Raw genomic sequence first — 21,020 nt, 5'->3', positions numbered from 1 at the left:
ATTACACACAGGAACATAAAATTTTTATGTACAAAAACAGGCACATAAAAAAGTTAGCTTGTAAGTTCATGATTCATCAGGGGTAGTCAGCATGGATTCACCAAGGGGAAGTCATGCTTGAGCAACTGGACAAAATTCTGTGGTGAAATGACTGGCTGATAGATGAGGGGAGAGCAGCGGACATTGCCTACCTAGACTTCAGCAAGGCCTCTGGCACCACCTCCAGTAGACAGGCTGTTGATGTATGGGCTGGAGGAGCAGACAGTGAGATGCACTGAAAACTAGCCCAGGGGTAGTGATCAGTGGAACAAAGTCTAGTTAGAGGTCAGCAAGAAGCAGCATCCCCCAGGGGTTGATATCAGGTCCAGTGGGGCAGAGCATACCCTCAGCAAGGCTGCAGGTGACAAACTGGGAGGACTGGCTGATACACCAGAGGGTCATGCTTCCACGCGTAGGGACCTCTGCAGGCAGGAAAAATGGGCTGACAGGAACCTCCTGAAGCTCAACACCCTGCACCTGTGGAGGAACAATCCCATACACTGATATATGCTGGAGCCACACAGCTGGAAAACACCTTTGCAGAGAAGGACTTGGGGTCTTGGTGGAAACCAAGTCAAACATGAGCCAGCAGCGCACCCTTGCCACAAAAGGTAATAGTGTCATGGTTGCATTAGGTAAAGTATCACCAGCAGGTTGATGGAGGTGATCCTTCCCTTCTACTAAGCACCGGAGTACTGCTTTCAGTTCTGGGCTTCTCAGTACATAGGCAACAGACATACCCAACAAAGGGCCACAAAGACAGTTAAGAGACTGGAACATCTCTCCTTTGAGGAAAGGCTGAGGTAGCTGGGACTGTTCAGCCTAGAGAAAAGGCTTGGGGGGATCTTAACATATATAAATATCTGAAGGGAGGGTGCAAAGAAGATGGAGCCAGGCTCTTGTCAGTAGTGCGCAGTGACAGAACAAGAGGGAATAGGCACAAACTGAAACACAGGAGGTCCCCTCTGAACATCAGGGAATACTTTTTTTTTTTTTACTGTGAGGATGACTGAGCACTGGAACAGGTTGCCCACAGATTGTGGAGTCTCCTTCCTTGGAGATGCTCAAAAGCCATGTGAACATGAGGCTGGCCAACCATGTCTAGGCAGCCCTGCTTGAGCAGGGGAGGGGGATGGACATGGACACAAGACAACCTCCAGAGGTCCTTTCCAACCTCAACCATTCTCTGATTCTGTGAAGAAATGAAAACAGAGGAGTTTTGAAAAAAGGCAAAGTTTATTATTTTTTTTAAATATAAAAAAAGTAATGAACTGCATAGAAATATCACTTCAGTCTTCTTAAAATGTTACTCATCACTCATTTACACTTGGAGATTACCAGTAATATGGCAGAAAGCAAGACAGGCTAACAATTGTCTACAATGTATGTATTTACATTCAATGGAAGTTATGCATGCACAGTAATATTTTTAAATAAATCAAACTCACTTATCCAAACAAAATCTGATTCAACATATATTTTAAGTTTACATAAAGTACAAATAAGGTCTTCAAAAGTAAAATCCCGTGGACAAAACCAATTTTAATTTATTTAAATTTAAAGATAAGTTATCTCCAAAAGTAGTAAGAAATGTAAACATCAGATATCATGATAAAAATCTTAAGGAATAACAACTTTGTCATAAAGTGCTGGCATATGTTTTCAACTTTATTTTCCAGATGTTAAAAATAGAATACTAATGTACAAAGCCTTTCACAAGCTTCCCAACTGCAATTTCAGTTCAGTAATATTTTTGCAGAATTTTAAATTTTAACAGTTTCATCACCATTCTTTTCCACCTTTATCCATTACAGCTTTGACGTTTTTTTGTTATCTTAAGTGAACTTTAGCTTCCGAGTATGTATAAAATAGTTTGTATTTTTAATTCACCCAGTTCAAATTAGACTCTATGCTGGTAGAAAAAACCAAAAGGTTAGGTAAGTCTCCCAGCTGGGAAAAGCCAAGGACTTTGAAAAGTAAGGAAGGGTATAAGGTACCTGAACACAATCTAACAATTGCCTCCAGCAAATTTTATAATTATATATATGATCAGTATCACTGAAAAAAGTTACATGATAATTAATACATAGAGGAGACCCAGTGTGGTTCATTTACACCTAGGCATCTGAGCTTCACCCATGCTGAGCATATCTGTTACTTCATTTCACATGAGATTAAGTCTTGGAAAACTTTTACTTCTTCTGACAAACATAAGCTGATAGTCACTCTTACACGCCTTACACCTCAGTTGACTTCTAACTTGTCAACGTGTCACCCCAAATTAAGACAACAGTCCTGAATTCCCCCATGCATTATGGTGATACCTTACATTGAAATCTATTTGTAAAAGAACCTTCCTTGTGCCAAGAAACACAAAATACAACCGTTTACCACTCATTATGTTCACCTCTTAATTATGTTGTTCCAAAACCTCAATCTGCCTAACTATTGACAAGTACACAGGCACACTTGAAAAAGATTATCAGATTGTGATCATTTATTATAGAAAACAAAGCATATCCAAGTCACAGATAACTAAGTCTGAGCTCTGAGGAGTAGAAAAATCCCAAAAGTATTTTAAAGTGCTATTTCCTTTCAAAGCATTTTATAAGAGTTTTAATACCTTCCCTACACAAAAAGACTTCCAGCCTCAAGTGTTACAATTCAGATTTTATCTTGTCAGTATTAGTTTCAGGCTGTTAAGGCATAATTGGTATTTGGTCTAAGTCAAAACTTGACATAGGCATTATTTCCTCAGAGCCTAGAAACAGGAATAGGAAGGGATATAACTTAAAGTAACAAACCCACTAAACAAACCAAGGCTTAGAACAGTTATTAGATACTTTGTCTTTTAAATACTAACACGCTGCAGTCCATTTCTCAGAGTGGGCATGAAGCGAAGTTATGGATAACAATGATCAACAGAAGGATACACTGCACTTCTACATTAGAGGGGCATAACAAAAGGCTTTTAGTTGCAGTTTCACTGGCAAAAATGGTTATTTTCAGTTTTTTATTACTTTTAACTCTAAAGAGGGTTTCTGGTTTGGGTTTTGGGGGGGATATTTTTTTTTGTTTTGTGTTTAAGATGAAGAATAGGTCAATACAGGTAGATGACACTTATTTTAGAGGTTTTATGAAAGCAAACTAACAAGTGTATCAAATACTTGCATCAGCATGGGACCCTCATCCTCTTCAAATATACCTTACTGATAATAAGCAAAGGACCACTAGCACAAGGACTGACAATCTACCCGTTTTCTATTCAAGCATTCCAGAGATCCATCATAGGAAAAAACACACAAGTATGCATTATAATCCCTAAGTGGACCAGATCTATAAGGCAGTACTAATGATCCTAGAGAGAAAGTTTTCCAAATGGCCCCAACAGGTATATCCTATTCCCAAAACGTACCAACTTCAGCTTCTGTTTAAAGCAATGAGAATGATCATAAATAAGCCAAGTAAAATTCAGTTTCCCTGCTTAGACCAATTTCTGTTGGGGATAGCCATAAAACCATGCATGTATTCAATCACTGTTTGGCAAAGCTTGAGTTTAAACAAACTCATTTTCAGGTTTTAGTTTGTTCACCCACATAATTTTTGGACTAAAACTTGAAAAGTGCAAAAATATTTAAGTATATCTTCTTAAAAAAATAATTAATTTGATTGGTGCAACAACCCCCATTTCTCAGGGGTTAAATCCATTGCCAGCAATGGATAGGAAAAGAAGCACCAGCATAAAAGAACCAAAGTGCATTTCCAGTATGCCAATGCTGCACAAACTGGCAAGCCGTAATCTTATATTCGCCACTGAAATAGGTTACACTAAACTCATTTTATAAAAGTCTATATTTTAACATACGAAGTCTGTCATGAAGTCTTGGGGATACTGCAATGAATCATCAAAACGGAAACGTTTGGAGACTGTACTGCTGTCCTCTGGAATGTTTTCTTTGTCTTCCTTGTTGCTACAGGTACCATTACAACCAGATTTTACATTCCACTCTTCTGAGCATTTTGTTGTGTGTCCTGGCATCAGAGAAGAGCAACAAGTTTCTTCAGGGCTACACAAGAGTATGAATTCCCCTTGCTGCAACCACAAATGAGAAAGACAGGCTTCTGCTGTGGGTCTTTCCCTTTGAAAGAGAAAAGGGTAAAGTTGCTTAAATAAATCTCAGAAATACTAAAAATGTAATTAAAATAGCTGACACCTGCTAAGAAATCTTAAGCAGAATTGACACTAAAGAATTAATATTGCTGTCTTTCCCAGCACTACTACTGCTGCTAAAAACCACATTAGACCCTATTATAGTTAAGGGTAAGGTATTGGCAACATGCAACTAAATTTTAGTTGACAGTTTTTCCTACTGCTGAGTGTCAGGACTGGTAAGTTTCTCATCAGAACAAGGAACAGGTATTTCTCAGCCAGTATTCACGGTCCCTTGGAATGTTTTCAGCATTGTATGCTTGAGTGTGTGTATAGGCACATGCTTATCTTTTTGAAATCCTATGTTTTACACAGACCATTGTAAATAGGGAGGCTAATGAATATTGAGTCATTAGGTTTTCAAGGAGGGCCAAGTAACATGACATCATCAACTCCATCTGATATTTTGCAGTGTTTTACTCTTTCAATTCATCATGAACTCGTGTAAACCCTTCCAAAATGTAGTTACCACCAAACAACATACAGACTTAGAACACTGTTCCTTTGGATAACCTAGTATAGTGCTACTACAGTTTTCATTATGTTCTGCATTATTAAGTTCCACAGAACTTGGTGGAAATGCAATAGAGCACATAACTTGTCCTTAACTCTACCAGAACAGGTGAATATTTTTTGGTCAGAGAGCTGTAACTTTACAGCATTGACTGAGCACAGATTTCTCCTCTTAAGAACCAAGCAGGTACAATCATCAAGAATTGGAATGGGGAACAAAAAGTTATTGAGGATATAATGAAGTCTCCAAGATGCCAGAGACAAGAAAGCAAGTGGAGTAGTAACTGTGACAGAATGTCAAACATCCTGCAGGTCCACACAAACATTTATCAAAGCAGGCTCTTCATAGTTGCTTCCCTCACGACGCTGTTTTTTAAGTTATTCAGATACTGACAAACCCTCGATGTGAGATGCCAAAATAGAAAGAACTGTTCATCCTTGATCTTGTCCAGACATGAGTTTATATGGAGTCCTTATTTCATCAAAGTAGGCACCTCATGGATATCATCTCCTCCTATCAAAGAATCTCTTTTCCAACCAACCAACAGTATCACTCCTGCATGCTGCAGGCTCTCTGAAGATGACAGGGACCACTGTCTCACCACAAATGACAATACGTAGCACTATACTTGACAATACCTGACCATGCCTAAACTGATTTTACTAAATATTATTACCCTATATATACCTTTTAGGGTGTTTTTCTTTGGTTTAGTTTTTTACTGTATTTGCTGGTGCAACAGTTAAAAAGATGTCCAGATTTAACACTATACAGCAAGCGCAGACACAGTTAACATCTGTAATTGTCCCACGCTCAAAGACCATCTACTTTGAAAGGGCTTGATTAGTCTGAACTCCTGAAGCATGCTATGGAAATGCGCCTTACAAACAAAAGTAAGTTTGTACCTTTGATTGACAACATTTTTTTTAAAAGACTGAACGTGGCAAAACACTATATATTACTGAAAAATAGATGCTCAGTCACAAGACTGCCAAGTTTTTATATAAAATTATTGAAGTAGAAAAATACATTAAAGATAAGTCAGGAAACAAGAAAGCACTGCATCAAAAAGATTGCATTTTTTTGTCTCCAAACTGTGCAATAAAAGGTTAAATTATAGACAAGAACGCGACCTTTCTAGAATATATTGCATCATAATTTTGGGGGAGGGAGAAGCATCCTCTGAATGAAAATATAAAGAAACTCAAAATACAAAACACAAAGCACATGCCTAACTGCAACAAGAGCCAGCCAGTGGACCAAAGATTCTTTTCATACATTATGGAAAAGCATAAATTTACACTTTTAAATATCCAGCTGATAATAGTAATGCCTTGTGAAATATCTGACTGATCGTATCTGTGGTATTAAGCTCCGAAATCAACATTCACTTTTTCTGAGTGCTCCACAAACATGAAAGATAAGATTCTTGCCTGGAGAGTTTGTTACTTACTCTGGATTTTTTATGAGAAGTTTTTGAATGAAGTCTTTGGCAGGCTGTGAAACTGATGAAAATATTTCTTCTGAGTAATCCACATTAACTTGAGATATATTAAGGTAAGTTTCTTGATTATCAGCTCCCACAAATGGCGATTCTTGTGTCAGCAGCATGTATGAAATTACACCTATGTTCCTGAGATAAGAACACAATGTATAATCCTACTAGGATACCTAAACAATATAGCCCCCATATTTATTGTGCTGCAGAACAAGCTTCCTGATGTATGCCACACAAAGAATTAGAAACATCGTGTGACATCTCACTTTTGATTTAAGCATATATGCACATGCATGCACAAGGCAAGTGATGTATGTATCTCCGTGAAGGGATTTTTCAAAATTGCTTACTTTCAAAATCTTTTTCTTCCCATAGAGATTGTTAGAAAAAGGGAATATATCACTTTTACACAGCCCATTCTTGGACATACGGCAGTACTGGACACTAGAACTGCAAAAAGATATACTTTCTAATTGGCATGTGAATAAAATCCACCTTTCACTACAATTCTGGATGAAGTATCAACAACTGAGATTTAGTCAACCTTTCTGTACAATCAACATTTGTATTACAATATCCTCTTGCTGAGATGTTTTTCCCCTAAGAACATGAACACAAGTACCACATATCATATGATTCATTTTAAGTCTTAGATGGTTTCTTGATGCATACTGAAAATGGTTTTGTGATCTGATAGATCAAACCTCAGTACTCATTACAGTGTGGAAACAGGCACTTGCTGTGTTTGTCATTCTGACTGGTTTGTTTTTATGCCTTCCTGCAAAAGTGGGCAAATACCAAGTGTTTAAAAAACTTTCACTAACAGATTGCATAACTGTTATGAGTTGAGAATTTCAAAGCAGTAATTAGATCACAGCAACTTTAAAAACTGAATTTTAATTATTTAGATACTTAAGAAAAGCATATGAATATTTTATGTTTTTAATGAAACGTCCCAAAGCTAGCCTTTACACTAACATAGCTCATGAAATTAATAGGCTACAACGGTAAACTAATCTACAACTTAAGTATAAGGTACTTGTCTCAATTTTTGTTATTCTTTCTGCAGATATTGCTCTAAAGGGAAGTTCTTTAACTTAAACACTTCTTATCATTTGTATAATAAAATTATTTAATGAATCAGGACTGGGGAGGGAGGAGTGTCCAAAAGTAGTTAATACCTGAAGCATGTCATCCAAAAGTAATTAATACCTAAAGTATGCTATCCAGTCAGTGTTATTGTTCCCATAGAACAAATACCTATACTCTGTGTGGTCAGAAGCCACCTACATTCTCTACTAGGTGTGCAACAGGAATTACTGTGTATGGGTCTGTAAGCCCCAAATTATATCCTGAGGGCTCCTTCCCCACACAACTCTCCCTCTTTTGGTCAGCACATCAGCACAAGGGTATTCTTGGAAGCCAGATGAAACTGCATCAGAGTCTGGACCTGGCCCCTAGATTGTTAAGTGGTCATGCCTACCTCAATAAAATGAATTAACATATACAACCTACCACATATCTGTAGCTGTGGTAATAGGATCATAGTTTAAGATTTCTGGAGCTGGAGAAAGAGATGGGGAGAATAAAAACACTTTAATAGAAACATTATTCAAGTGGCATTGAATCGTACACTAGATTTGTGGCTATTTTTTGCCAACCATTTTTATGAGACTAAACATGCAGTTTCAATAATCAGGTTAATTATTTTCAAGCCACAAGGGTGGGGAAGAAAGTTATTTCCATTCAATTAGACACAGCAATGCTTAACTGGTTCACACTAAAATGGCACTAAATGGCCTAGAGTCAATTCTAGCCAAGTCCCAAGATATTTTGTAATCAGGTGCATGCACATAAAAGAGTCTTCTCAGAGATTTTCAAGTAAATAGCTTTTTATGGGGAATGCATAATGCCTTTGACAGGTTAAGACTGCAAAGCCAGATGACTGAGCCCATTTTAGGATCAGCAGCTGTTAGCATATGCTAGATAGCAAGTTATTCGGTACAGGTTGAAGTGCTCTTCAAATTGAGTGTATTCAGACCATTAAGGAAACCTGCCCCTCAGAGAGGGCCAAGTGTTAGTGGCAACCCTCCCCTTTCTGAGGAATATTTTAATCTCATTAAATCATCATACTAAACAGCATTCCTAATTCAAAGAACATACCTTTGTGCATGCTAAGGTTAAATTTTTTTTTGTTAGAGTTGAAATAAAACAGCCAAAATTTCTTGTTGATTTAACGGTCTGCATCACAGCAAATGCTATGGCATGAAATTAGAAGTGCACTTATTGATATAATTTGGGATTTTTTTGGTGGAGATATTTGCTGAGTACTCTGAAAAAAGAACAGCTCAAAACATGTAGCCTCGCCCTGTCATTCTTTCTCCAGTAATGACCAGTAAATTGATAAGCACATTACATGAACCGTTTCTGTTTCCTCACAACTTCTGATGTGTGGTTTTGAAGCAACTCTTTCATACCTAGATACTCTGTTGTTCCCATGATGTGCCGCAGTTCACTAGAATTCTCAAGCTTCCGAGACATACCAAAATCTACAATTTTTACATCACCAAGAGGATTGATGCTGCTTAGCAAAATGTTCTGAGGCTAGAATAAAAAAGATTTAATTCTCAATTAATAAAATACAAGCTGCAGAAGCCCCCAATGTACTAAATGACATTTCAGTTTCTATTATGCAATACTTATTGCTAAATTTTATTTTTAAAAAGGATTTAATCTAATACAGTGCTTTTTATCCTCATCTTTCCTATGTATTTAACAAATGACTTTGACTATCATAATATTAAACTGAAGATAAAGTACTAACATAAGAAGTCTGCTGCAGCCTCACCTTTAAATCAAGATGAACAATATTGTTTTCATGCAAGCAGCAAAGTCCTTCAAGTATTTGTCTTATAAGCCTTATAATGTCCCTTTCACCAATTCTGTCATCCCCATCTGGGACACACAAGTCAAATATTTCTCCTCCAGCAGCACTGAAACACATTCAAGAACACTTAAGATATTAAGTTCGAATTTTCAAGCTTAAGTGAGGCAAAATGTTGTATATATTACCTATTTATATTATATATATTAATTTATAATATTAATATTCTCAGAGATGCTGGAATATATTATTACTTTTTTACTTTAAACACATACGCACTTATGCCGAGAGACCTCATATAAGCACTTAGAAAAGGGAAAAAAGAAGTCTGATGATGCTTTTTCTTTCCTCATAGCCAGCAACAGCATTCGAGACAGTGAAACAGAACTTTGTGGCTGAAAACCTCATAATGCTTTGGAACCCTCAAGCATGCCTTCAAAAAGATGAGTTCTATCATCACTCCCTAACAGAAGCAGCCTTTCTCTTCATGTAAAATCTAAGATTTCTTCCATTATACCAGTTTCATAAATAGTTCAAAGCAAGGAAGACCAGCAGTATTCCTATTCTCTGAATTTGGGAGTAAAAATCACCACTTTTTCCATAACGTGGCTGTGGTGTAAATGCAAGAACTACAATCCATGAACAGCTAGAGTTGCTGAAGCCTATTTCTGGAGTGGGAGGAAACCGCATGCTTGCCATCCTAGATCCTGCCATTCTGAGGGAAGACTGAAAATGAGATGGTTCCATCACAGAGATACCAGGAAAAAGAACCTAGCATGATGATGATGATTAAATACACAGTTGGCTAGTCAGTTGGTGAGCAGTATCTTCTAGACCTCTAGTAGATACAGAATATCCAGATATACTAATGCTCAGCTCCGTCACTTTGAAATCTACCATTTCCACACTAGCAACAAAGATAAGATTCATGTTTTCACACAGTGTCTCAAATATGTCTTCCTCAGAAAAAGGCTGTTGCTTACTTACAGAAAACCCTACTGTTAGTAGAGAATAAAGGAAGCATGGAAATAACCATGTTGGATGTGGTTTATTAGTTATACTTCTACACTTTGCCAGTGTCAGCTGTTTCCTTTCATGCTGGGTTTGAAATAATTATTCAGCCTGCTCTAACTGCCTGAAGTTTCTTTCTCATAAGGATAAAGGGCTACCTCAAAACTACAGATCAGTAAGCCTGAATTTCATCATTAATAAAATGATAGAGTCTATTAAAAAGTTAGGTAATAGACAGTATAGATAAACACCATCACTAACCTGCTGGAGCTATGTGAAGTATCTGTAATGCCTCCCCTAGTTGCTTTTATGACAAAATGTAGATGAGGGGAAGAGCAGTGGATGTCATTTACTTCAACTTTAGCAGGGTTTTCAACACTGTCTCCCACAGTATTCTTGTATCCAAGGTCCTACATTATGGTCTGGATGGGTGGACAACCAGATGAATGAAGAGCTGAACAGCTCCACTGAAAAGGATTTGGAAGTCCTCACAGACAGCGAGTGTCCATTTCTCTCCTCGATTTAGAAAATGCGTGCTTACACAAACTGGTTCTTATTACTACTGTATCTTCTGAAGAACCCCACCAATACAATCCAACAACAGCGAGGACCACATGCAGGAGGAAAAAAATATATGGCTAAATGGGAAACGCTTATAAACTATAAGTAAAAGACTAATTTCTTGCAATTCTTTTGAAGTATTGCCTCAGATTTCTGAAAATGAGAAACAAACCAAAAAATTCTGTGGATTCTGCTACAGGAGGACATCATTTAGAAGCATGATCAACACTATGCTTATCCCAACAGAACTAGGAATGCTTTCTGCAAGACTTCTGAACACTACTACAAAGTAGACCATTAACACTGATGTAGTGTAAGGCAGTTGTTTAATTAAAGAGCTTTAATAAGCAAGACAAAGTTAGCTGAGCTGAAACAGAAGCAGGAATATCAGTATAGCTTTTATGTGAACTTGCACTTGTTCTTGATAAGAAGTTCAAAACTTGTCATCTGGACTTTGTCTTTACTTCTACATTATTTATTATTTTAGTCTTCTCAGAACAACAAATAATGCATTAGGGATCATCTAGTTACAGGGGAAAAAAAAAAGTTTTTTATGATTACCTGGCTACATTCTTTGGAAAACCTGAAATAATTTATCATGTTGTATGCAGGCCACCATTAACAGCTCTTCAAATACTTTGTACATGAAACTTAAATCCTACCTAGAGACAGACTCTCTGAATTAATTTCACAAACTGCATTTTTGTTCCTTACATTCCAAAAAGCCATTTACACAGAGCAAATATGAAAGATAATTCAAATTAGATTCCCAAATTAGACTTGTTTTCAGAGCTAGTGAGAAGCCACAAGGGCATCTAAAAGATATCAGAATTTTGGAAGAAACAGCCCCAAAAGCCAAACAGCTGTAAAACAATAAAACCACTACATTTAGAAGCTCAGAACCTGCAAATGAATTGCCAGTGTTTAGTCACCAAGAACTATCAAGCAGTGACTGAAGTTCATAGAACATGGATGTGCTCAGCTTCTCTGAAATCTGTGTACTTGATGTCAGTGGCAACTTTTTTTGGGGGCATGATTTAAGGTGCAAAGCACTATGCACTTTCTATGGGATTCAAGGACATTCTCTCCGATCAGCTTACAAGCTTTTTTTTCCTTACAAAAATCCAACCAGCAGAATAAATAATCTGCTCAAATTAAACAGGCAAGTTTTAATCAAAGTTACACTCCTGGCATAGTATTTAAAGGCCAAAAAATTATTTCCATTTGAAATTGGGTGAAATTGTTTACAAAACTGAGTTATACAGTGAGAAGAATCTCTCCATTTTTTGATACCTTTTTTAAAAAATGGACTGAAAGATTTTTTTACAATTTTAAGTACAGAACTACTATAGGTTTCAGTGTATTTTGTTTTATGCTTTATTCCATAGTTTGACATAACTCATTAGCCATGGATGTAACAAAACACATGTACAAAACCAGAGATTCAAATTAACAGCAATTGATTCAACTCTTGCATTTACATGAAAATAAATAATACCGAAAAAGTCCCTAAGAGCTTATAAAGTATATCACAATGAAATATTAGCATAATGTACACGGTGTCCTGTTGTAATTCTTCTGGGTGTTCAGGCAACTCATGCAAAAAATTAGTATGTTGACAGATTTGTAACTACAAATGCTGAACATCTGATAAAGGTATACTTACTATTCCAACACTAAGATGATTTCATTTGCTGTTTCATAGACTTCATGGAGATTAACTATGCGAGGATTAGATTTCATTAATTCAAGCACAGCAATTTCATGAAAAATCTCTGCTTTGCAGTCTTGACCTCTTCTTCTTTTCTTTAAAAATTTAGCTGCATATTCTTGGCCTGTGGATTTAGCTATACATTTTCTAACAACAGCGCATCTTCCTCTACAAAATAAAAGGGAGAACATTAACACCTAAGACATTAGTAGTATGTAAATTGCCATTAGAAATGAAAAGGCATAGAATTAGAAACTTAAAAACCCCCACAATTACCAGGGAATGCCATTTTTGGCCTGTTCTTACACTATTGCCTGAACATTCACTGTCAGCGACTGTAGGAGAAAGCATACTAAGCTAGATTAAGCTGTGCCGAGACCCAGTACAGTTCCTTTTATACAGCCTAGCTAAGCATTAAATCAGAGTACCAGGTTATGTGGACATTCTCACTGGAGGATCACAGAATCATAGAATAACTTGGGTTGGAATGAACTTCTGGATGTCTCTAGCAAAACCTGCTGCTTAAAGCAGGGCCAGTTACAAGATCCTACCAGACTACTCAGGGCTTTGTCCAGGTTGGCAATATTTTATTAAAAAAACTCAACGACATTATAGCACCTACAGGATACAGTAATAAACAAAACCAAACCCTGTGAAATGTAGAGAATGAACACAGAAAATAAGGCTTATTTGTATGCTGGGCGGGGGTGTGTGTGTGTATTCAGTGCAGAAAACTTTAGAGTCATAACAAGACTTTGCCTCCACAAATCATGTAGTATGCTAAAAAAAAACCAACAGGTATCTGCAAAATGTTTAAAAACATCTTAACGGAAAGAGACCCACTACTTAGCATTCTCTTTCTCAATTACAGTTAGACAGTTTGTGCTGCTTTAGATCCTAGCCAACTGTTTAGGTATGGGAACAAAAATGTATTTTGGCAAAGAACTGATTTTAAAAGAAAACCACATACTGCAGTTAAAACACCAAGCTGACCTTTTAAAAAATTAGGGGAAAAAAATTGCAGTTTTTTAAGCCAAGTTATAAACTTCTGAAAAAACAAAGCTTTATAATCACAAGTTTTGTATTCCCAGAAATGCCTAGTTGCATACTTGCAAAGCGTTTTCAAATGATACAAAAACATTATTTAAGAAAAAAAAAAAACAACTTGAAGGGCTAAAATAAATTGTGTGAAGTTCTAAAAACAGTTATAACAGCTGTGTACAAAGAATGAGACCTACACACATCTTCGAAACAAAAAACATGCTTGGAAAGGCACTGTTTTTACCACAGCATTACTAAGAACAGACTTGATGAAGCAGCTCAGTACAGCTATCTGACCTGCATTTTTCAACTAAATTAGCTTCTTTAGTAGAAAAGACTATGTCCCCCTGCAGGCTTTGCCTTTCTTCTAGTGCAAAAACCCCAATGCCTAAAAGGAAAATCTCTTAAAAAAAATCTAGTATTTAATCAAAAAGGTACAAGCACCTCATGAAAAAAAAAATCAGATTTCCACTTATAAATAACTACATGTTAAATAGTTTGCACAAATCCAAATTATTAAACATGTTAAGTTGACCTTTAACAATACTGCTGTCACTTACTTAGAAATAAATTCAACAAAACAGCTCCTCTGTCATCATTTATTTCATCATCAATTAGTTGCAGGATTTCTTTGTCCTTTTTTTTAAAGCACCAAATTTAGCAGGTAAGAGTACAAAACTCAAAAGAAAGATTAAGAGGTGAAAGTTTTTTTTACAGTCTGATACGTGCACACTCTTCATTTTAACAACTTTTTGTAAGACTGAGATGGCCAAGTCCTTTCCCAATTGGTAAACCAGTTTATTATTGCAGAGCATTTGAAGTTTGAGCTGAATTTTGTAATATAGTTTAAAGTTTAAGATACTCTCCCACAGCTTACATTCTCATTTTAACATCACATCACCCTGCCAACCACAAAAGTTTCTCTAAAATTAAAAAAGGGGAACCAGTTGAGTTTCATGAGAACAGCAAGGTCTTTCCTGATAGTTTTTGCACATCATCTAGTTACCGGGGGTATAACAGCTCTGAGGGTCAGCAGTATATCCAGATAGGTGATGTAAGAGTTTCCGCTTATTTATACTGTGCTTGTAGCATGCCAATTATTAAGACAAAATTAAGACATAAAACTGTTTTAGAGCAGTGGAATTTCCCCACAAATGCAAAAGAAGTCAGATCTTAAGTGTTGCACTGAAGCAAGCAAAGTGGTTCCCACTCCTTGTTGCCTGCAAAGCAACTGCTTAACCATCACACTTTAAAGTCCAGTTTTACAAGATAAAAACCTATTTCAAGTTGCTTTCATATCCCAAGTTATAAACCACAGAAATTCAAACTTCAAAACTCCAAATCAAGCCAAGCCATCCACACACCAAGGACAAAATTACTTAACCCATTAAACAGAACCTACCCACTTGTGAGTCAGTGTCTTAAATACCAAAGAACCTAAAAGATAAGGAGTGTGGGAGGAAGAAACAGGACTTTGGAAGGTTAAGCAGAGAAGAACAAAAGAACCATTTCTAAGTAACCTGAAGAAGAAAATTGCAAGTGAAAAGAAAAGCATATTAAGTCTTTTAGAGAAGCTACAGGGAAAGGTGGATTTACATCACTTAGGAAGTGTTGTAAACACTTCATTACAAAAAAACCCATATGCACACTGTTAGGCTAGGAAAAGTCAAAAATATGTTTGGAAGATGTACTTCTTTGCATTTCGGCATTTATTTTGTTACACCTGGTTTTGCATGTACAGAAAGTATTAAAGACTGTTTTAGAATCCACAAAAAGTCTACACGTTTGTTTGCTTTAAATATCATCTCACAGGTATGTATAACCTGAAAATTCAGCATTTTAAGAATACAGGAGTACTAAGGATGGTGCATATAAGATGCTTCTGTGGAGCCTAGAATTCAAAACTAGAGCTGACAAAGGGGTAAGAAAAGAGGAAAGTTATGGGCTGCAAGATGTACTTTTCATAAAAGTGTACCAAATAAAGCACATGCTAGGAAGAAAAAAAACCAAACAAACGAGAACAATGAAGGCTAAAGAGATTACAAAATGATATGTAAAAGAACATCTTTTCTAACAAAACAAGTTACAGGGGCAAAGTATCACTATGTAGCACAGCAAGGCACAACCAACATAAAACTGACCCATGCCACACCTGTTCAAGGAGCTTGGAAACATGACCATGGCATTATGTTCACATGGCTTTTCACCCAGTGCCCTGAATATTCTCAAGGTATGAATTAACCCAGCGATTTCAAAAAAGCATTAACTGAGATGTGTGCAACAGTATCATAAACATCGAGGTTTGGTTTTTTTCTTTTGTTTCCTATTTTGCTGTTGTAAACACGAGCAAGGGAAGCAGGCTGCAAAACAACTGTGAAGCAGCAGGTTGTTAGAAACTGAGATTAACTGCTGGAGGGTGGGAGGGGGAGAGAAAAAGGTCTTTGTTTTCCAGACTTGAAAAATCTCAACCAACGAACTCAAAATCCACATTCTTTGTCTGGCAGTATTACCCTTTACTTTGTGTACCTGGAATGCGATGTGTGACTAGACAGGGGAAATGGAAGAAAAGGAACATAATCCCAGATCTACATGTCTATGAAAACAGGCTGAATCTCTCTGACATGGAAAAGGCTGGCAATCTATGCCTCGCTCTACCTTTTCCTGGTCCCTAGAGAATCTGTTGGATACTGCAAAGAAAGGAGCAGGGAAGGGGAGAGGTGTACTTCATTCCCCTTCTACTACCATGAAAGTTTCCCAGAAAAGGAATATAATTGCACAAAGAATTCTCTTGCAGCAGAAATTGCTCTTACTAAAATAAAATAAATAGGAATAATATTACCTTCCTAGCTCTTTTGATTCAAGCATATAAAAATTGTGGAAATTGTCTGTCTTGATTTGTGTTTGCAGAGATGTGGCTAACAAGCCAGAAAGGCTTTTATTCTCCAACTTTCTCCTCAACATAGTCAGGAACAGGTCTCTTTCTTCTACCAGTCACCTGTTAAAGCAAAATAATTAAAAGTTTTGGAAATTCCATTATCACAGTGCAGGAGAGTATACAAATATTAAAGTTTGGGCCTATCAGGCTAGAGAGCCTAAAGTTTGTTCAGTAGTGACCTGAAAACACCACATTTAATCACTGTAAAAATAAAACTGAGAGGAGTACTAACCTAGACATGCTAAGAGAGTTAATTGAAACACTTTTTTAAAAATAATTTTAACATTTGAGGTAAGTGTCCTTCCCCCCTCCCCAAGCATATCCATAAAATATTAGGGCTAACTTCAGTTCTAGTAAAAATGCTAATAACTACTTAACTGTTAATGCTATGTACTTTTTGGGGTTTTTTTAAGCTTTCTGAAAATAAGCTTTAACTCTTCTTTGGATTCTAGGTAAATTCCAGCAATTCCCTTAAGTTTACACTTTTAACTGGTATCCTTGGGGGACTTAACCAAAACTCCTTGCTGGTTGTTTGCAACACAGCAGGAAGAGCTAACGACAGTGAAAAGAGTAAAAAAAAATTTCCAGTGGGAAGATTCACATCTCTTATTAAACTCACTCATAGCTCATCTAAGTTTTATTTTAATGCTAGATTAATTGTCAGAAAGCAACATGAATGGACAACATCCTCTTTGCAAGTTCACATCATTTAGAACCAAATAATGTAGTAATCCTGATTACATTACCTTAATAAACCAGTAGAACAGCACATTAGGAGGATATAGGCACCCACATTACTACTAGCACTGTTAAAAAAAACCAAAACAAAACACCAAACAGTAAAAATACTGGGTTTTGGCGTTCACATTTATAGGCCTGAAGCACCTCTTCAGGTGAAATGCAAAAGCAAAGCAGAAAAAGGTTACCGAAGGATAATAGAAGTCTTAATTGATGGTTTGTTTTAAGTTAAAGAATAGGTTTACCTTTATTAGTGAAAGGGAAAAAAAAAAAAAATCACAAGGCAAATTAGAGTTCAGTTACAGTTAAACTTACAAAAATACACTTGCAGTTTCAAATGACAGAAGTATACTATCAGAAACTTCTGGGGGAGCACTTGAACTAGTTATGATTCAAATATAATTTTTCAAGTTATCGGTTCTTAGAACACAGATATTCATATTGAAACTATTTTGGATTTAAATCATGAGTCATGCTTTACCAGGAAAAAACAACACTACACAGTTAAAGAATATCTTCAAAGTAGCATGTGATAAGCATAAAATAACTTCTTAAAAAATTATCAAAGGGTCACAACACAATCTAACATACAGGTCTTTGAATCACCTTCTTTTAACAACGAAGCATTCCTTTTTCCTCAATTATATGGCAGCTTATTATTTAGCTGACTGACTCAGATGTCTGAAATTTTACATGACTCTCCTTAGAGCTGTACTCACTAAATAGTTTAACAGCTAAAGTTATCTTGTTACTGCAGTACTTCAGCGCAAAAAGATTTATGTATATTAGACAAATGACCTAAGTGATTAAGAGCTTACTATTATCAAGTTTATTATGTAAGCTTTCATTTTATATAACTATTCCTAAGGAGTTATTACTAAGGAGAACTTATGTCTTACGTTGAATTAACTGTTTCTCTGGTAAGAAACCACATCTCTTTTTAGCTTAACACCATCAAGAACAGAAAAAGACATGTATTTATAGCAGGCTGAAACCCAAACACAGGCACATAATCTGTTCAGGGGAATGAGATCCAATTTCAAAGCCAACTAGCTACGAAAAAAAGGCACAAATTCTAATGCATTGACTACTTCCAATATTAAAAGCGATACCTGTGTTGTTACATACCGCACCAAAACCTCTGAGTAACAGACGTCAGAAGCACGCATCTCAGAAATTTGCACGCTTCCCATTAAAGAGAGAACCTCCCACTACACTGAACTACCTTGAACTGGGCAAAAAGTCACTTCGTTTAACTGTTTCCACGAAAAGCCAAGTCCCTGCCCCGGTCTAGGAGGACGTTCGGCTCCAGTAGAGAAGGACCGCGGAGGAGCAGCACCAAGACACAGGGCCCCCACCTCCCTCGGCGGGGTCGGGCGGCAGCGCCCAGCTGGGGCCGCCAGACGCCCCCCCCCCCCCCCGCGTCTCCTCACCTCAGCCGGCCTTTAACCGGCCGGCGACGGCCGCTCCGCCATCGGCGCCGAGGCGACGCTAGGTGCACGGGAGCGACAGCCGGGCGGGGACGAGCCCTCGCCGCCGGGCCAGCCTCCCCGTCCGGAGGGAACGCGGAGGGGTAGCGGTGGGTCCGCATCCCTCGCTCCCGTCCCCAACTCTCCCCACAGGCACCCCCGCGCCTCGGGGTGCCGCCGGCGCTCCCCGGGGCGCGGAGTACCAGCTAGTTCTGACACCGGGCGGCGGAGGCAGTACGGCGCTCCCACCTCCCGCCCTCCCTCACCCGCGGCAGCCGAGGCCGGGGACTGCGCCCGCGGCTCGGGCACGCTCACCGCTCTCCGCCGAGCTCCCGGGACGTCCCTCCGCGGACCAACGGCCACCGCAACGTCCCCGCACGCGCCGCGGGCAGGCCGGCCGGCCCCACACCCCCGCCAACCGCCGCGTCCGCACACTCGGCTGTTTGAAAAGCGCAGCCCGGTAGATGTGGCTGCCGCGGCGGTGCCCGCCCCGCTTCGGCCTCCGGGAGCCAATCCACGCCCAGCGGGGCCAGCCGCCTGCCCGGCGATTGGTGGGCCTCTCCCCGGTCGGAGGGCGCCCCCGCCCGGCTGCCCTCGCCCCTCCGGGGCGGGGCGGGGCAGGGCAGGGCAGTATCGCGGGGCCGCTGCGGGGGCGGCTGAGGCAGGTGGTGCTGGCGGAGCTGCCTACTGTCCCCGCGCCGTCCTCAGAGCCGAGGGGCCGCCGCCGCCGCCACGACGCCCTTATGGTCTTCCTTCTCCTCCTCCTGCTGCCCCTCCCGCGGTGCCGGGAGCCGCGGCCTTGCCCGGCCCCACTGAGGCGGACCGGCCCCCCCCCCCCCCCCCACCCCCCCACCCCGTCCGGGCTGCGGGGCGCCGGTGGGGGACCGGAGCCTGTAGGAGCTGCAGGACAGCCATTTTGTTTTGCCGTCTGGCAGAGCGCAGGGCTGCCAAGATTTGGGCTCTGCAAAGAGCACCGTTTTCGGTGAGGTGCACCGATAATACCTCCCAGTCAAAGGGCTGTAACTAATCCAAACATCGTAATGAGGCTTATCTGTGTGTATGCTGCAACCAGGAGTCCTGGAGCAAAGGGGAAAGGTTGAGGCATCAGTGTAGCGCAAGGTGTGATGGTGCAAAGGTCAGCCGTGCGAAGCCATGCACGTGTGCCGCACAAAGCACTGCTGGTGCCGGGCAGGCCATGGCCAGACGGGCGAAGTCTGCAGCGCCTTCTTTCTTTTCTGGTCTATCATAGCCGGGGATCTGACAGAGAAACCGGCAACCACAATAACAAAGCTTACGTGCACTTACCAGCAGTGACTGCACACAGGCTTTTTATGATACGTTTATGACGTAGCTTGCAGAGTCTCAGGGTTTGTTGGTTTGGTTTTTGGTTTTGTTTAGTTGGTTTTTTTTATTACTGGCTCAGTCTGGTTAAAAACAAATGGGAACAGAACCTATTTTTTATTACTTTTTTACAAGTACACACCTCACGCTGAGCCTGTTTGACAATCTCTTTTTTCATGCACAGAAGTGGCAACTGGGGCTTCAGAGCCTCTTGCTTTAAGGACCCCAAATGAAAAAAAAAAAGACTTGTGGTTTCAAAGGCCCTTTTTAAGGACATAAAATAGCCTAAAGCATGCTGTAGAAATAAGTTGAAATTAGAAGGAGTTCTAAAATAGCTGCAATTTGTTTGCCAAATTGATTTCCTCTCTAAGCAATCCAACCAGCTGCCCTAGAAATTTGCAAACATCCATTTTATAATAGATTTGCCATAAAGGCAGTAATAGTAACATAGCATAAGAGTTTTAAGAGTTACACATTTAAATTTTAGCAGTGCACCATTAGTTACTGGGTTAAATTTGTTTATGCCATGGCACTGCCAGTGAAACGGGTAATTGCTATGTGCATGGCAAGTATAGTACCTAAGTCACGCTGTCACAGCAATGCTTAGATTAAGGTTAAAGCAGTATAAATGAAGATGAGATGCGCAATTTGAGAAAACAAAGTATTCTTGAAGACTGTTATACCATGCAGCTGGCACAATAAGTACTAAGAACAAGAGCTGCTTTTCAAGTGTTAACTCCTGCTTGCTTGATCTTCCGTCTAGATTTTTACCATTTTGAGCTGTGAATAATTTTGACAAAAGCAGCCCAAAGTTTCTGCTGTTTCCCAGAGTTCCACCATCTCTGCAGAGTTCCAGACCATAGGCTTTCTTCATTATGACATGATTTCAAATACATCTGCCAAATAAAAATACAACACGTAAAAAAGATTTGTTTTCTTGAGAAGCGTTCTTTGTGCAGTATGAGAAGCAAGCAGCATTCCAAACATACCGAATGATCCACAGGAGTAAAATTAAATTATGACTACAATTAAGATGTTTTAGATTATTATAGCACGTGGTGCCAAAAA

General features: G+C 39.0%; 1 protein-coding gene across 3 annotated transcripts; it reads right to left on the bottom strand.

Moving 5' to 3' along the window:
• Positions 1 to 1,256: 1,256 nt before the first annotated feature.
• STK17B (serine/threonine kinase 17b) lies at positions 1,257 to 19,608 on the bottom strand. 3 transcript variants are annotated; one of them, XM_064451975.1, is made up of 9 exons: positions 18,927 to 19,608; positions 17,151 to 17,210; positions 16,309 to 16,464; positions 12,384 to 12,596; positions 9,110 to 9,254; positions 8,739 to 8,865; positions 7,777 to 7,825; positions 6,217 to 6,396; positions 1,257 to 4,178 (listed from the first exon to the last, which is right to left on the bottom strand). In XM_064451975.1, the coding sequence occupies exons 3-9, from the start codon at positions 16,428 to 16,430 to the stop codon at positions 3,896 to 3,898; spliced, it is 1,119 nt and encodes a 372-aa protein (XP_064308045.1). In that variant the 5' UTR covers positions 16,431 to 16,464; positions 17,151 to 17,210; positions 18,927 to 19,608; the 3' UTR covers positions 1,257 to 3,895. The 3 variants fall into 3 exon arrangements, with proteins under 3 accessions (XP_064308045.1, XP_064308043.1, XP_064308044.1); XM_064451973.1 differs by lacking the exon at positions 17,151 to 17,210 and having other exon boundaries at positions 18,927 to 19,607; XM_064451974.1 differs by lacking the exons at positions 17,151 to 17,210; positions 18,927 to 19,608 and having other exon boundaries at positions 16,309 to 17,144.
• Between the last annotated feature and the right edge of the window lie 1,412 nt (positions 19,609 to 21,020).

This window comes from Phalacrocorax carbo, chromosome 5, assembly GCF_963921805.1.
Source record: "Phalacrocorax carbo chromosome 5, bPhaCar2.1, whole genome shotgun sequence".
Lineage (NCBI taxonomy): Eukaryota > Metazoa > Chordata > Aves > Suliformes > Phalacrocoracidae > Phalacrocorax > Phalacrocorax carbo.
This window is presented reverse-complemented; position numbering and strand designations above follow the sequence as displayed.

Coding starts and splice junctions, on each gene's coding strand:
- STK17B (XM_064451975.1), bottom strand. CDS start 16,430: ATGTTGAGGAGAAAGTTGGAGAATAAAAGCCTTTCTGGCTTGTTAGCC. Junction 12,597..16,308: donor GAATCAAAAGAGCTAGGAAG/GTAATATTATTC, acceptor TTTATTTTGTAG/AGGAAGATGCGCTGTTGTTA. Junction 7,826..8,738: donor GGGAACAACAGAGTATCTAG/GTATGAAAGAGT, acceptor CTCTTTCTCCAG/CTCCAGAAATCTTAAACTAT.